The sequence below is a fragment of the Anastrepha obliqua genome, chromosome 2, assembly GCF_027943255.1.
Source record: "Anastrepha obliqua isolate idAnaObli1 chromosome 2, idAnaObli1_1.0, whole genome shotgun sequence".
NCBI classification, from domain to species: domain Eukaryota; kingdom Metazoa; phylum Arthropoda; class Insecta; order Diptera; family Tephritidae; genus Anastrepha; species Anastrepha obliqua.
In genome coordinates, this window is record NC_072893.1 from 109,218,782 (window position 1) to 109,236,226 (window position 17,445).

Here is a 17,445-nt window from a genome sequence, read left to right on the forward strand (position 1 = left end):
ATATGTATGTATGGTTCTCTGAAAGCCCCCAAAGCTTTATTTGCAATATAGGGCCGATACGAGTACATTCAGTAGAGTAATCAGCTGTTTTTCGTACATACAGATGTTTACGTGTATTAACATGTGTGCAAAGACGATATGTGGGTATACTCTCATTTACCACGGTTTCTCTCTTAGCCGACCTTGAATATGTCTCTTCCTAACGTTCTAGATTTGATTTCTCTCCATTTTACCAACATAAATGCATATGATGGAGAGAATATCTATCATTCTTGCGCATATGGTATACATACAGACTTAGCTACGGTTATATGTATATAAACGTATGTAGCTAAGTATATGATTTTCTGAATGACATCAGATTTCCTTCACTTTGATGACCGCTTTGGTTGGAACTTGTGCTTGGAAAATATTTTAGTGCGCTTCCGAGTGTGGTGATGACCGGTCGTGTAATTTTCTGGCTTTATGCCACAAATATAATTTTATAAATATAACTGAGTAATAACAACAAGTACAAGTGTTCAATAAAATATTAAAAAGAGATATATGTATGTATATACATACATATATTTAAATTAATAGATTTACGCTATTAAATAACCAGTTCATAGTTTTATACATACTAGGGTAACACTAGTTTTGTGGCCGGATTTTTGTTTATTATAAGCACCGTTCTTCTTTCATCGTTCTTTTTTTTTTGAGTACGTTGATATTTATTTTTTATTTGCCAGACTGTCGTATTTATTTTTGTTACTAAAACGAAAACAAGAAAAGAAAATAAAAAGGAAAACAAACACAAAAGTGTCAGTTGCGTACAAATATTGCTGAATTGGCTTAAATTATAAATAAATAGGAGGCAATTCGAGCTTCAAAAATATAATTTAACTAGTGGATGTCTACCGTTCCAGTGATCGTAAATTGTTCACCGATTTAATTGCATATTGTGTTTATTGATTTGCTTACGAGTATACATTGAATCCTGCTTATACATAGGACTAAAATCAGCAGGCAAAGATAGAAGCAGAGTCCTGGAAGGAGAGAAGAAAAAAGGTAATGAGTAAGTAATTATTATGATACTCGTGGCGCCTTTTCACATACCGCATATCGCTATGTGAACACGACTACGTTTTCTGTTTTCGAACTAGTTTATTCGCTTAAATTTCTAATACTTAGAAAAATAGGATACAAATAAAGATGCATACATATCTTCCTTTCTTTATTAGGAAAAAATGCATGAACAATCAAGATTCAAGTCTTTATTTTGACTCTATTTGACTAATGGGCAGGTTGTGTAATTGGCTTTTGAGTGAATTTCAATACAATTGCTATGAAATTTCAATAAAACTCACTCGAAAGTAAATTATAGAATCTGCCGTATCCCTAAATTTTCAGCAGATGCTTTCCGTTTCAATTCAACCGGTCTATTCGGGTCATGTTCTTCGATTTCGATGTAACTCAAATATGTTGCTCTCTGGTCAAAATACTGAGACACGTATTTTTTTGTTCGCCCGAAAAATTTTTTTTTCAAAAGTTATCGGCAATTTTGTTTTTCGGCTCAAAATCGATTTTTTTTTAATTATATAAGAAATTTTTTTTTTAAATGCTCATAACTTAGTCAAAAATGAACCGATTTTAATAATTTTGGGTTCAAAATGATCGTCATTACTTACACGAGCGACTTTATGCGGAAACAATTGCAAAAAAGTATTTGAAAATTTTTTATTTTGCAAAAAACAGGTTTTTGCGAAACAGGTTTTTTACTCAAAAATTCATTATTCAAAAACAACTCATTTTAGCTACTGATAATTGAAATGGAAAGCATCAGCAGCGAAATTTTTGTATATTTAATGTAGTACCGGGTTTGCGAAATTTGTGATAATCGATAACTTCTACTCATGTAATTGAGAGTTTTCTGTATGTATACTGGAATTTCAGGATATTTTAAATTAGGCCAAAAATTTCAGTACTAATTTCGGGATTCCATTTTAATTAATTTCGTATAATAATTTTGAATACAGTTTGTAAATATATTAGATCAAATCACGAATTTTCATTAGTTTGACAATGAAATACAAAAAAAAATTGTATTGCATATATAAAACAAATAACAACAACCCATTCGCGGGAGTGCATTGGTTCGAATCTCCGTGCATGAACATTAAAAAATATAAAAAGTTTTTTCTAATAGCGTTTGCGCCTCGCAGGCAATGGCAAACCTCCGAGTGTATTTCTGCCGTGAAAAAGCTCATAATAAAAACCATTCGCCGTTCGGAGTCGGCATAAAACTGTAGGTCTCTCCATTTGTGGAACAACATCAAGACGCATGCCCCAAATAGGAGGAGGAGTTCGGCTAAATACCTAACAAAAGTGCACGCGGCAATTATTTACAGTATGCAAAATTCGTATTAGTACACCCCCTTATAAATAAAAAAACCACGTATATTTTCAAATTAATTTTAAAACAAATGCTTGAAACCGTTTTATTTTATAGATAATTAACTAAAATAAGGCCAAATAACAAAACCACTCACAAATAGTATTGAATTGCAAAAAAAAAAAAAATGGAAAGAAAAAAATTATCACTTTTTACAGAAACAAAATTCGTATTAGTACACATGATTTAAAGAGTGAATAAAAGATAGTTCGGAAAATTAATATTTTGTAGGATACCCTCGTGGCCTTAGAATAGCAGACAATCTCTTCGGCATAGATTCCACCAATTTTTTGTGAGATTTGGAGAAATCTTCTTCCACTCTGATTTGAGGACTTTTTTTTAAATGTTCTCGGTTCCTTATTTGATGATGTTTCAGTTGCTTTTTGAAAATCGACCATAAATTTTCTATGGGATTAATATCCGGGCTTTGTGGTGGTGTTTTGAGATAATTTGGACAGTTATAAAGGATCCATAACCTTATATCCAACGCCGTGTGCTTAGGGTCGTTATCTTGTTGGAATATACATTTTTTTTTGCAACCCAATTTTTTGGCACTTTTGCGTAGATTCTTTTTTAAAATATCAATATATTGCCTCGCAGTCATAATTCCATCAATAAAATGCAACTTTCCTACTCCGTTTGCGCCGACACATCCCCATACCATCAGAGAACCACCACCGTGCTTGAAAGAAGGCTGCAGATTTCGTTTTTGAAGGCTAGTATTACACTCCCTCCAAATTTTTATGCGTCCATCGGACATTTTTATATTAAATTTACACTCGTCCGAAAAAATTACCCTTTTCCAAAACCGCATATTTTTGTTTAAATATTGCCTGGCGAACATAACACGCTTTCTTCTATTGACTGAGCTTACATACGGTTTTCTAACCGCAGTTCTGCTTCTAAATCTCAATTCTTTTACATAATTGCGCACTGTTTGAGGTGTAACTTTGATAGCAAAGTATTTTTCTAGTTCTGCAGCTAGTGAAACTCCACTGACGGTGGGACCTTTCCTGATAAGGCGTTTCAAATAAGTCTTGTGCCTCTGTCCAAGCTTTGCCCTGTTCACATTTCGAAGCTTTTTGTCAATCCTTCCACTGTCTCTATAAATTTTGACTACGTTTTGTATTGTAGACACACTTTTCTGCAATGTTCTCGCAATTTCGTGTAAAGACTTTCCGTTTTTGTTCATATTTATTATTAATCTCCTAGTTTCGTTTGATAATTCACTTACTTTAGGCGACATTGCAAACTAACTCCGCGAACTTCAACAAATGGCTACTAAAACGCAACTGCCCAAGGTTAAACATTGAATGTTTAACACAATCGTTTCGAAAATAACGGTAAATGCCAACAAATTGTTTACAAATTCAACGCATCCTAAGTGTACTAATACGAATTTTGCCTGCAGTAGAAATAGCTACACTGCTACTAAAGCTATTTTTTTCAATTCTATGCAAATGTTTCGGAGTTTTTGTTACTATTCTATTTTTTTATGAATTATACAATACCGCACTACGATTGAAATCAATTGCTTTAAAGTAAATTTGAAAATATACGTGGTATTTTTATTTGTAAGAGGGTGTACTAATACGAACTTTGCATACTGTATATTTATTTAATATAACATTATTCATTAATAGAACGATTAGCTTCATGGTAACCGGGTATTTTTATATGCTGAATTCAAATTTAAAACTCATATCTTCCAAATAAAGACAAATCTGTGAATTGATATTTGTATAGAAAAGCGAAAGGATAAATTCGATCCGGACCGAACTTTATATACCCGCCCGCATTTTAGTAAAAGCTTATTTGGGCTGGCTGAGATAGACAGATGACGGACGGGCAAAAATTTAATTTCATTAATCAATAATAATTAAGTCGTGGCTAAATGGGGTGGGGTATAATATGCCTACCAAGTTTGAGCGAGCTTTATGAAGTCGGATACACGCTTTTACCAAAAAGTCAGCATTGTACCACCCATTTTCCAAAGTTTTACTTGCGTCATATTTCTTTTATTTGTCCAAATTTTAGTAATTTCGCATCAGTTATAACAGAGATATCACGTTTTTGTTTGTTTTGGAAAATTAAGAAATAAACTAACTTTTGCGGACACACTTTCGGACGGACACACTGATATTGGCTAAATCAACTCCTTTCATCAATCTAAGCATTTTTGTATATATAGGGTTATTTAATAGGTGCGCTTCAACTTTTTTCCGATAGGGAGGGCGAACGACGCAATATTTTTTTTATTTTTCGCTTGTCATTTGTAAACTTCATTAGTATACATTTCATCATGGAACGCTACACACTTGAGCAACGATTGCAAATCGTGCAAATTTTTTATGAAAATAATCGTTCTGTTGCTGCTACTTTAAGAGCATTACGGCCATTTTACGGTCCATTTAACAAGCCGTCCCGTTTTGGGGTTATGTGAAGTCATTGGTCTACAGTAACAAGCCGGCGACGATTTGTGAGCTCAGAGCCAATATTGAACGCGAAATTGCTGGAATTTCGGCCGATTTATGCAAAAGAGTTGTCGAAAATTGGGTTCAACGATTGGACTTCGTAAAACGTGCACGCGGTGGTCATGCAAAAGAAATCGAATTTCATACTTAAATGTATATGTTCAAACTCGATAATAAAAAAAAAAATTAGTTAAAAAAGTCAAACCGTTTATGTTTTATTAAAAAAAGTTCAAAAGTTGAAGCGCTCTTACTGAAAACCCCTATATATGTCTATTTCTACGTATCTCGATTTGTTTAAGCTGTTACATACTCGTACAACCGCTAGGTTAAAAAAAATTATAATATCCTTGGGAACGAGTGCATGGCGGGATAGGATGCAATAAATATGGTCTAGTCGTGCTTATCCACAATTAAGCACAATATACGAGAATGTACATATATCTTATCGTCCTGGTTTATCAATGGCCATAATCGTTATCAGAGTATTAGACGATTACATTTAATAGAATAAAGTGTAGGGTCAATGTGGCGAAAACGATTAACATACGAGGGGAGCCTTTTATATTTCGGGATTTGGCAACCCTGCTATTGCAATCTGGCAACTGACAGCTGTACCGCAAAGTTTGACATTTTTTGGTTTTTACGTACTCACAACGTTTTGAAATACCAGCGCTATTTGTGTTGTTTACAGTAACTTAAAAGATTCATCTCGGTCCAAAAATGGAATTAAATCGTGAACATTTTCGTGCGATTATTTTTTACAACTTTCGACGTGGATTAACTCAGGAACATTACATGGATGAACTTAATTCATTTTTCGGCGATGAAGCACCATCAAGGAGGTGAATTCAATCGTGGTCGTAGCTCATTCCAAGACGAATTTCGTGAAGGTCGTCCAAAATCAGTTGTTGTTCCGAAAACCATTGATGCTGTGCGCGAACTGATATTGCAAGATCGTAATGTGACCTATCGTGAGATTGAGATAATCTTAGGCATTAGTGGGACCAACATACATTCAATATTGCATAAACATTTGACTGTCAAAAAAATTTGTTCGCGTTGGATCCCACACAATTTGTCAATCGCTCAAAAAAAGGCTCGTGTCGATTGGTCGAAGGAAATGCTCAAAAAATACGATCGCGGGGCTTCGAAACACGTCTATGACATCGTGACAGGTGATGAATCATGGATTTACGCGTATGAGCCCGAAAGTAAACAGCAGTCGACTGTATAGGTGTTTCAAGATGAGCCAAATCCAACAAAAGTTGTTCGCGCACGAAGTACTTCCAAGCAAATGGTCGCCTGTTTTTTTCGGAAAAACTGGACATGCCGCAACCGTACCACTAGAACAACGCAGAACAGTAAATTCTGAGTGGTACACAACCATTTGTTTGCCAGTTGTCTTCCAAGAAATTAAGAAAACCAATCGCCAAAGACGGATCACTCTTCACCAGGACAATGCGAGCTCTCACACATCGGCTCAAACAACTGCATTTTTGAGCACCCAAAACATCGAATTAATGGGTCATCCGCCGTATAGTCCTGACTTGGCACCGAATGACTTCTTTTTATTCCCGTACGTAAAAAACAAACTGAGAGGTCAAAGGTCAACGTTTTTCGACACCTGAAGAAGCGGTTGCGGCATTCAGAATGCATGTTTTGGAGGTACCTCATTCAGAGTGGCAAAAGTGCTTCGACAATTGGTTCAAACGCATGCAAAAGTGTATAGATCTTCATGGAGAATATTTTGAAAAACAATAAAGTGATTTTCGATGATTAAAATTTGTTTTTGTTCTCTAATCCCGACATATAAAAGGCACCCCTCGTACGAGTACATACTATAATATATGTGTATAAGTAATATAACATACACCTGTGTACATATGTATGTTATACTTATATTTGCATGCTTATTCGCTAGTTTTGCACTTTCCGATAACTAACAAAGTAGTTTCTGTTTAATAGCCATGTAGCCATGTCGTGTATTTGTTAATAGTACCGAGCGGATGTAATCGTCGGAAAATATACAAAAAGAGTTCTTAAAAACTAAACAGAAAAAAATATTTCTTTACGCACATCCATTGGCGATTAATTTGTAAGCTTCACTAAGTTATTTTATATTTTTTATTTATATTATTTTATAGGCTTGTAAATAATCTATATATATATAAAGAAGTTACATTTCCTTGGTAATCTTATAACTCAAGAACCGCCAAACCGCTTGACACAAAAATTTTAGAGTTCTTTTCTATCTTTGAGGAGGTGGTTTGTGTGAAGTTTGATTGAAATTGGTTCAGCCGTTCCTGAGTTATGACATTTTATGTGAGTAATGGTTTCCTCTCATACGAAATGCCTGTATGGGAAAAACAACAACAAATACACAGCCGCTTATGAGCGTTTCTGTTGTACTGTTGTGGTTGTAAGTGTATTATGTTAATATTAATTTTGGACGAAAATATAATAAAAACTGGAGCATTCAAGGAACTGGAGAAACATTTTTAACTTTATTTATAATATTTTAGCATAATTTATTTAGCGTAAAATATTGAAATGGAAATTAAAGAATCAAAGTTTAATTACAAGTTTTTATCGGCTCTTTCACCTTACCTGTATATAGGTGACCACCACAATCAAATTTTAAAAAAGTACAGAAAAGGCTATTGTGACATCTTTAGAAAGTATGTTGAATGAAAAAAATCAACTAATTCAACTGTTTAAACATTTTACGAGTTCTATAAAAAAAACTTAATATGAAAAATTTCTTGTGATATAAAAAACACATTTTATGTATGGTGGTGTGAAGCCCACTGGGAAATGCTAGTATTTACATAAATTTGTGTTCTACATAAACACATATGAGCATATTCATTCGGCCGCCGTAGCCGATTGGATTGGTACGTGACTACCATTCGGAATTCGGAGGAATTCGAATCTCCGTGCATGAAACATCGAATGATAATAATATGAAATAATATCGGTCGCCCCTCGTCAGGCAATGACAAGCCTCCGAGTGTATTTCTGTCATGAAAAAGCTCCTCATAAAAAATATCTGCCGTTCGGAGTCGGCTTAAAACTGTAGGTCCCTCCATTTGTGGAACAACATCAAGACGCACACCACAAATAGGAGGAGCTCTGCCAAACACCCAAAAAGAGTGTAAGCGCCAATTATGTAAGTACTCGTATGTACCTATATTCATTCAAATACGTACATATGCATGCCAATTATTTATAATCATGCCATGATATTGAAAAATGATATTGTGACAAGATATTGAAAACAGTCTAAAAAGCTCTTGTATTCGAAGCTCCGCAAAGTAAAAGGGTTGATAGTCAATGAGGAGAGAAGAGAAGTGCCAGAGAGAAAGAGATAGGCGGAGACAGAGATAGCTTGTTCTATGAGAGTTTTCCAGATTCTTTGGCAAATCTGAAAATATACTCCGGTTTGAGAGAACGAATTTTACTCATTCACATCACACCGGAGGCCAAAATTCGTAGTCTTGCTCTAGCAAAGGCAGGACACTCACAGAGAAAATGCTCAGTGCTATCCGGCTCCTCCAAGCAAGACAGGCAAATCGGGTCCTCAATGATTCCAATGGTGGTCATATGCTGACCCCATGGGTTGTGTCCTGTAATAATAACGACCATCAACCGAACGTCTTTTGTACCAAGTTTTAGAAGAAAGTTCGACAGTTTTCTGTTTGGCTTGTCACAAAACACTTTGCAGTCCTGCAGCGTTCTAGACCGGACCATCGCTCTTTATATAAATTGCATACATATATATATAATCGCTGATCCAATTCATTATTCCTGTCGAATTCATTTCGTTTATTGGCTCCGGTCCCTTGTGGTAACCGCTGATGGCAATTGGCCAATTCATCGGCAATCGGCATCATGTCCTTGAAGAACGCGATGCCCTGGAACTCATATAAGTACAAGCTTATCCGTCTTCCAACAGAATTAAGCTTATTTCTACATTGGCTCAAGAATGGCTCGCTCGATATTTGCTTGATTAGGGCCTGATTAGTTAAGGTATTGTGCGCATAACATCGGTCCTTCACGGCGACCCACAGTGCGGCCGATTCCCAAAAAGCTGGCCAAAAGTAAAAAAAAAAAGTTTCTAGATAGAGTTTTTTTTGTCTTTGGGTTGGCTACAGTAATGCCTTGAGTAGTGAAAACCGTTCATAGCAACGTCCTGTACCCTAAGTATCCTCTGTATTTTCAGTCGCAACGTGGCCTTCGTTTGAGCATCGTATTACTGTCGATGAATAGTGAAAGTTGTACACATTTGAAAGATTTTGTAATGGAATAAATTGAACAAAACCAAATGAAATCATCTTCGGAAGGTTAGTAAAATGCGAGAAATCTTTAGTACATATCAATACCTCGACACAAAATTTTTAGCTGCAGCAATACGTAGATACATTTTTTGCAATTTTTTTTATAAAATTTGAGTTTTCAAAAGGGGGTGGATTTTCAAAATTTTAAGATCAAATTCGTAATCAGCGACCCCGAAAACATATAAATTAACATGCATCTTGATTATGTTCTTGAATATACGCTATTTCACGTGAGGGGGTGGCCAATAGGGGTGGAAGGGGGTGGATTTTCAAAATTTTAAGATCAAATTCGTAATCAGCGACCCCGAAAACATATAAATTAACATGCATCTTGATTATGTTCTTGAATATACGCTATTTCACGTGAGGGGGTGGCCAATAGGGGTGGAAGGGGGTGGATTTTCAAAATTTTAAGATCAAATTCGTAATCAGCGACCCCGACAACCCCCGAGTAAGAAATTTTGAATCAATTACTTAATTTTTTGAGTTTTGGCCAGCTTTTCGGGAATCGGCCGCACTGTGCGACCCACTAAAAAAATTAACAGCGACAAGTCACGTGATAACACAATTACCGAACGTGGTGGGTAAAAGATCGATTGTGGCATGGGCTCTGTGGCAGATAGTTTAAATTCATATCTTCAATTTTTTCCCACAAAAAATCACTTCTCACAGTAACATTAAAAAAGAAAAATTAACCAATGGTGCCACCGCTTCAAAATCCGCGCCAAACTTTCTGAGGATGCATTGGCTGCGACTTTGGAAATAGGTTTGCAATGTTTTCCAATATTGTTCAAGCGTAAAGCGATTCATTTCGTTCCGCGCAGATACGAGACTAACTTTCAGTCAAGATTTCCAACGGGAAAGAGCTATCACTGTTGATATAACGTATGCTAAAACAACACTATATAGAGCACCCTGTACTTACTTCTTACCTGTTACGAGGCTTTCCTATTTTTTATTAAATTGATATAGCCTATTCGTAATAAAAAAAATTTTATCTCTAAAATATATTGACCCACCCGAATATACTACAAAAATACTAGTCCAATGAAATGGTGTTTATTTGTGAACTTGCACCTGAAGAAAATGCACCTACATTTGTGATGGACTTGATAAAAGTCGTTCGCCATAAATAATTAACGAGTATACATATTCGACAAGTTCAAAGTTGTATAGCGTTTCGTTTTGCTTCATTGGTTATGCATGTTGATGTATGTGCGTACATGTGATTGTAAATATGTAGTACTGTATTCAGTCTTACCATGGGTATCTCACGTGAAATTGCTTGAGTTGTGTGACTTGACACATTTTATGAAAATATGGTGGCGAGTGTTTTATGGCTCCAGTTAGCGCTAGAACATGTCGTTTGGTTTATATGTATTACTACTCGCTATTCAACCTGAAAAGAACAGAAAATTAAATGAAATATCCATCTTATAATTCAGCCTAACCTTTGACACTTAAACATCTATTCCATTAAATCCATAGAGTGATGATAGACGTAGGTTTGTCAGCTTTATGCAGCAACCTTTTTCCCCTCTAAACAAAACTAGTCAGGTGCATATGAGATGGTCTATCTTTACATTCGTTCATGATGAGTTACAGTTGCATTAGCAGATATTGTGTTTTGATGGTTGGGTTGGTTGGTTAAAGTGGTGATTCTTCCAGAATCCAACTAGCGCTTTCGCGCCATTTTGTTGCCACATCCTCGTTGCCAACTTGTTTAACGGTTTTTTACAGCATAACTATATCCAGTCTGTGCGGTTAAGGAACCTTATTAGGTTGTTAACGTCTAAGCCAGATAGTTGTTCGAGATTCTCGAACAGCGGTTGGCCCAGGGTTAACAGTCTGTCCTTCCATAGGGCAGGGCATTCACAGAGGAAATGGAAGATTGTCTCCTTTTTCTCCGGTTGTTTACAACTGTGACAGTATGTATTGTGAGGGATACCCATTTTGGCTGCTTGTTCTCCGATAGACCAAAAGCCAGTTATGACTGCCGTTAGTCTCCAAGCATCCCGTCGTTTCATTCTTATTAATGCCGACGATTGCTTGAGGTTGTAGGTGGGCCATAACGTTCTGCTAATTTTGCATTTCGTCTGGACTTTCCACCTACAGTCAGCGATTCGGAGGTATTTTTGGGAAATTGTGCTCTTGACTGCACCTAATGGTGTGAGTACCGATTCTGCAAGAGCGTTATTCATGGCAGATCCCCCTCTTGCCAGTTCATCTGCTTTTTCGTTACCTTCAATGTTCCGATGTCCCGGGACCCAGATTAAGGTAACTTTATGGTTTTCACTCAAGATGGTGAGGCTATTCCTACTTTGTTCCACCACTTTGGAGGTTTTTGTGGCCGAACCCAGTGCCTGGATTGCAGCTTGGCTATCCGAGAGAGTAGCGATATTACCCTTAAAAGAGAAATCTGCGATTAGTAGCCTGCAAGCTTCCCCAATCGCCAGTACTTCCGCCTGGAAGACACCAGCTCCAACACCGCAGCCCATTTTACTTCCATCCGTATAGACTGTAGTGTCGAAGTTGTTTAGAGAGAATCCCTTATTCCATTCTTCCTTAGTTGGAAAGAGAGTGGCAAAATTCCTATTGAAAGTTGATATTTTGATATTTTTTATTAAACCTTTGCGACCGCATGCCTACTCTCAGACACTAAAGCTTTTTTACCATTCCGATCGTATGTCTACTAGCAATGCCACTACAGCACGGAACCATACTAAGTTTATACTGTATTTATTTATAGAATTAATAAATCTTGTTTATCCTTCATAATCTTACATGTTATACATCACTACTCATTAAACGAAAAGTACTACCGATACGAGTACGACCCAGATGTGCGTGATTGATGTGCGCTCGGTCACAAACTTTCGCAAACTTTCACTTATGCTTGACCAAGTTTTGTCAGTATGGAGAGATTAGAGCCTAGCTAAATGTCATGAGTAAAGGGTGATCAATTCTTGTTTCAATTCAAATCCTGTTTTTTGAATGGCTTCGGGTTGCTTTTCAGCCCAAATACGGCAATTCTGCGTAGCCATTAAGGGGACAGATACCTGTAAACGGCCATATTTTCCCTGATTTTCATTAAAATTATTTAAAGTGAAGAAGTCAATCTATTTTTTTTCAAAATTGGCATACAGTTTATTTATATAAGGGTGATTTTTTAAGAGCTATAGGAAAGTTTTTCCAAAAAGCACACGTAAAATTCAGAAAAATGCATGAAATTTTTATTTAAATCGATAGTACAGTCCATATAATTTAATATTTGAAGATTACTCCATGCAAATGTTGACCGCTACTGCCCTTCAAATGGTCCATCCCCTTAGTCCAATTTTGGTATACTCTTTCCAATGTTTCGGCCGGTATCTCACATATAAATGCTTTAATGTTGTCCTCCATTAATTGAAGCAGGCGTGTCTGAATAGACATGAGCTTTAACATAGCCCCACAAAAAATAATCTAAAGGCGTTATATCGCACGATTTGGGTGGCCAATTGACAGGTCCCGAACGTGAAATAAAATGTTCATTTAACTGACCATAAAATGGAAGAAGCGCGCGATAAACCGTCTTAACAGAACACGCATTTTTATAATAAAATTCAATGACTTGCAAGCGTTGTTCGTTTGTAAGACGATTCATGATTAAATTATAGACCAAACTAAAGATGTTTGACAGTGAAACAAAACACGAAACGTGCGTCAGCTGTTTAAACCAACTGTTTAAAAAGATAATAGCTAAAAAATCACCCGTTATAAGTAGTATATTCTTGTTTGCTTAAGCGCCGAAGTTAACGATTTCCTTTTGGTTTTATCATTAGCTGTTTGTTTAGATTGCATCTAGGTGAGATTCTTGCTAGATAATTCCTCGTGAAGGCTGCGTCGCCAGGATCCTTTGGGTCGTCCGCTTCGCCTATAAGGGTTCTGTTCCAAGGCCATCGTTGGTATTTCTTGCGTTGGTTTTTTCAGAGTTTGTCCGACCAGGTTCACTTCCTCTTATGTATTTTAATATTGATTGCGTTCTGATTGCATCGTCTGTGTAAACCAATGTTTGATATCCAATTTTCTGGCCCCCAAGAGCGTACTCGTATTATTGGGCGGGGATATCGATTTACAAAAGTTTGAAATTTGGGTACTACGAGTATTTCTTGTGATGTTGGCAATTTCTTATATATAGTTAAGTTAAAAAAAACAGTGATGTGTTACAAAAGACTAAACGATCTCTCTTGCTTAGTACGTGACTACCATTCGGAGTACATAGGTCCGAATCTCGGCGCCCCAAACACCAAAATGAAGAAAAAGTTTCTTCTAATTCTGCTATGAAAAAGCTCCAGATGAAAAATATCTGCCGTTCGGAGTCGACTTAAAACAAAAATTGATTGTGACCGGACAGATTCCTAGCTCGTATTTTGCAATCTATAATGTCACACTACGATGATGATTGACCCCAGCACTAACTAAATTCTATTTACAAAACGACAATCGCCACCGTGCCTACTGGGATGGCACTTATATTTTTATTTTTTTGAAATTTATATGCGTCAAAATTCGTGAAGTGTAACAACTTTTTTCAACGGCCCCGATTAATAAATAATACAAATTTAACAATTTTTCGAAATCCGAACTTATTTCTAATTTTATAAAGTTAAATATCTTTATAAATATACTAGCGTACCCTCGCCCGCTTCGCTAGGCGATAAATTCAATGATTTGCTGAAAGAGAATAAAATTAATACGAAACAAAGCAAATTCTTTGATACGATTTCATACGAACTTTATTGTAACACTTTTTGGTAGACAACGTATTGGGTATTCTAAATTAATACCGCACATTTGTAGAGACTGTCCTTGCGTCTTATTAATTGTCATAGCGAAGGCAAGGCGAATAGGGAACTGCAAACGTTCGAAATCGAATGGTAAATCCGTCGGAATCAGAGGAATTCTGGGTATCAAAACGTCTTCTCCTTTGTACTTCCCTTTCAAAATTGTTACTTCGATAACGTTACCCATTAGCTTCTTCACAGCGAGTCTGGTACCGTTGCAAAGTCGTGGCACATTAATGTTGCGCAGCATAATAATCGGTGCTCCAAATTTTAATCGTAAATTATGAGGTGGTAGGCTTGGCAAATCGAGTGAGTTTAAGAATTCAGTTGGATAATTTACGACATCATCTTGATCAGTAATAGTGTCCATTGACTTACTTATATGCAACTATGTCACCAGGTATTTGATCCAAAATATGTAGCTGCATTTATATCATTGACGTCCTTATTTTTCCCAGCTAAAATTGCTCTTTCGCTGAGCCAATCATGGTTTTTGTAATGTTGAACTATGTTTGGAAATACACTCTGTATCAATGCCTCTTTTGACTGTGCAAAAGTACAGAAATTGTTAGGCAATGTAATCCTTCCTGTTGGATCGACAGACATTTGGCCATTTCCGATTTACAGAAATTGGTGTGAAAATTCAGCTGCTGACGGATCGTTCTGTAGTGGAACACTTACGTTTGTAGCAAGTGTAAGCGTGTTTACATGTCTCCATAAATACGATGATTTTAAGCATGCATTGATTTCATCTGCAGCCGTAGATTTTGGGATCACTGGTAAGGTTTGCCTGAAATCTCCAGCCATTAAAATCATGGCACCTCCAAAGACTGTTTGGCTTCCTCGTAGATCCTTCAAAGTTCTATCAAGTGCTTCCAATGGTTTCTTGTGTGCCATAGTACACTCATCCCATACGATGAGCTTACATACTTTAAGAACTTTTGCCATTCCAGATGTTTTCGAAACATTACATGTTGGTGTTTCATTTACCTGCATATTCAAAGGCAACTTTAATGCAGAATGCGCTGTGCGACCGCCTTCCAGTAATGTAGCCGCAATTCCGGAAATAGCGAGTGCCAATGCAACGTTATTATCTGATCGAATTGTTGCTAATATCAATGAAATCAAAAAGGTCTTTCCTGTTCCCCCAGGAGCATCCAAGAAAAACAATCCACCAGTTCCATGGCTAACATTATTCATGATTGTATCACCAACAGCAACATGGGTCCTTCAATTTCGTTAAATTAAAAATTAAAAAATACAAATGTGTTTAGTTCATTACAATCATAATGGTATTCACGTTCCAGTTCTCGATTGAGAACTTTGGATTGTGTTTTCGTTTCGTGATGAACAATTTCCGTCTTTGACTCGTTGTTCGTTGAATTTTCGTCGGAAACAACAATCACATTGTCCTCATCGATCTGAATTCCCATGTCTTCAAACACGCTCATATCGTTGGAGTTATCTGAATTTTGTGTATCCATGTGTTCATCCTCTTCGGTAAATAAATCCACAACTTTATTTAAATCTGCCATTCGGAAAATGTAATGTTATTTTTTTCAATTCGTATCAATCCGGGAACAATGTATTCTATTGTTATCCTATCGATGTGAATACCCAAAGAAAACTGTCAACACACAAGGCCTATAGATTTACCAGGTCTGCTTGAAACTGCAAAAACAAAAAAAAAAACAAATTTTTTCTGCCACATCACATGGGGAAAGGTATAAAGTGGTGTGCTCTGGTGTGCGGTATTCGTAAACAAACCGTTTAAACATTTTCTTTGTTCTTACAAAATGTATATCTCGTTTGACGTAAACCCAAAAACAACTTCTGTCAAATTCTCTGAGAGCCGAATAACTGTTTCTTGTCTGGCAAACCTTGGTAAATCTATTATCCTTGGTCAACACACTTGTTGCTCTCACAAATGAACTGCACACAAAACACAAATCAGTAGTTCGGCGTTCGTGTATGTGTACTAAAGCATTTCTCTTCATAAAGAGCGTACAAACCTCTGTGTTTATGTTTACTCTCCGTCGAAAAAAATTTACAACTTAGCAACACGACACAAATCGTTTCATAATAACGAAAAATTCATATATGTATTTATTCAAAAAAAGTTGTACACATAAAATTAATGTTAATTCGAAACTTAATCTAAGAATCGAGCAAGTTCTGCGGCAATTTTCATTAAAAACACAATTTGTACAATATTTTGATTTTTTCTTTTTTTTATATGAAGAAAATATTAAAAAAAAATTTTTTTTTGCCAAAAACCTTCCCCTAGTGGATCCCTATAATATGAAAAAAGAACGAATAAAATTGGCCTCGTATTGGCCCAAAAAAATGCGTACAAACGAACATCATTTCATTTTTATATATATAGATGCATTAGTGTGTGTAAAATTTTCTAACCATTTTTTTTGCAAATTTTTTTTATTTATTTTCAGATTAATTATTTGAAGCGAACATTTCTTCGAAATATTCAAAGGACTCATCGCGCATTACTGCATTTATTGCCTCGGTTCTAACTACAAGTGTCACAAACAGAAGTCACACGCCAGCAACCACTTCGAAATAACTGTACACAATGGATGCTTCCGGTAGCAATATGAAAGTTAGTAATTGGGAAAAATTCAAATTGTTGTTGTGGAAAAACTGGATTTTACAATGGAATCACAAGCTAGAACTGAGCGTAGAGTTGGTGTTGCCCGCCGTTTTCTCTTTACTGCTTGTATTGGTGCGAATCCTGGTGGAGGTGGAGACGATGGGTGTAACCACCTACCCGCCATTAAATATTTCTAATTTGGATATATTCAAGTGAGCTTTGAAATTTATCTATTGTGAATCTATGTATGCTTTTTTTTGTTTTTTTATCACAGTACGCACTGCTAGTGTAGTATTTCGATCTTACGTGGTTTTGAAATAGTACTTTTATAATAATTTGCTTTGTGTACGAGTATTGGCTTAATATACAATTACAAGTGCTTTTTCTATTGTCTTGTCTTCCATCGGCACTCAAAAATATCAAAATTTTTGGGCGCCCTACGACGTAAATCGTACTCAAGGGACTATTGCTAATCGGTAGAATGCAGACGAAAATTAATAGTTATATGAAAAATGTATTTCTATGGTCAAAAATATATTATATCTTGATACTACGAGTACAAAAAAACCGATTAAAATCGTGAACTTAATTAGATATTCAAATTTCATAAGAATAAAGCTTGAGATATGATAGGTAAAAGCTTTTTGCAAAGAAAGTTGCTTTTAGATAGTTATCTAAATTTAGGTTAAATACATATTTTGAATGGAAACTCATTATCTGTTTATTAAAAACATATCTGCATGTTGAGTAGAAGGTTTTAAATTTA

At 36.0% G+C, this 17,445-nt stretch overlaps 1 protein-coding gene across 1 annotated transcript in view; it reads left to right on the top strand.

Annotated features, from left to right (window-relative positions):
* Positions 1-558: 558 nt before the first annotated feature.
* Positions 559-17,445, top strand: part of LOC129239035 (phospholipid-transporting ATPase ABCA3) — a 62,474-nt gene continuing 45,587 nt past the window's right edge. The window contains exons 1-2 of the mRNA XM_054874305.1: positions 559-1,050; positions 16,522-16,891. Of these exons, the coding sequence (XP_054730280.1) occupies positions 16,662-16,891 (230 nt within the window). The 5' untranslated portion in view covers positions 559-1,050; positions 16,522-16,661. The remainder of the gene's footprint in view (positions 1,051-16,521; positions 16,892-17,445) is intronic.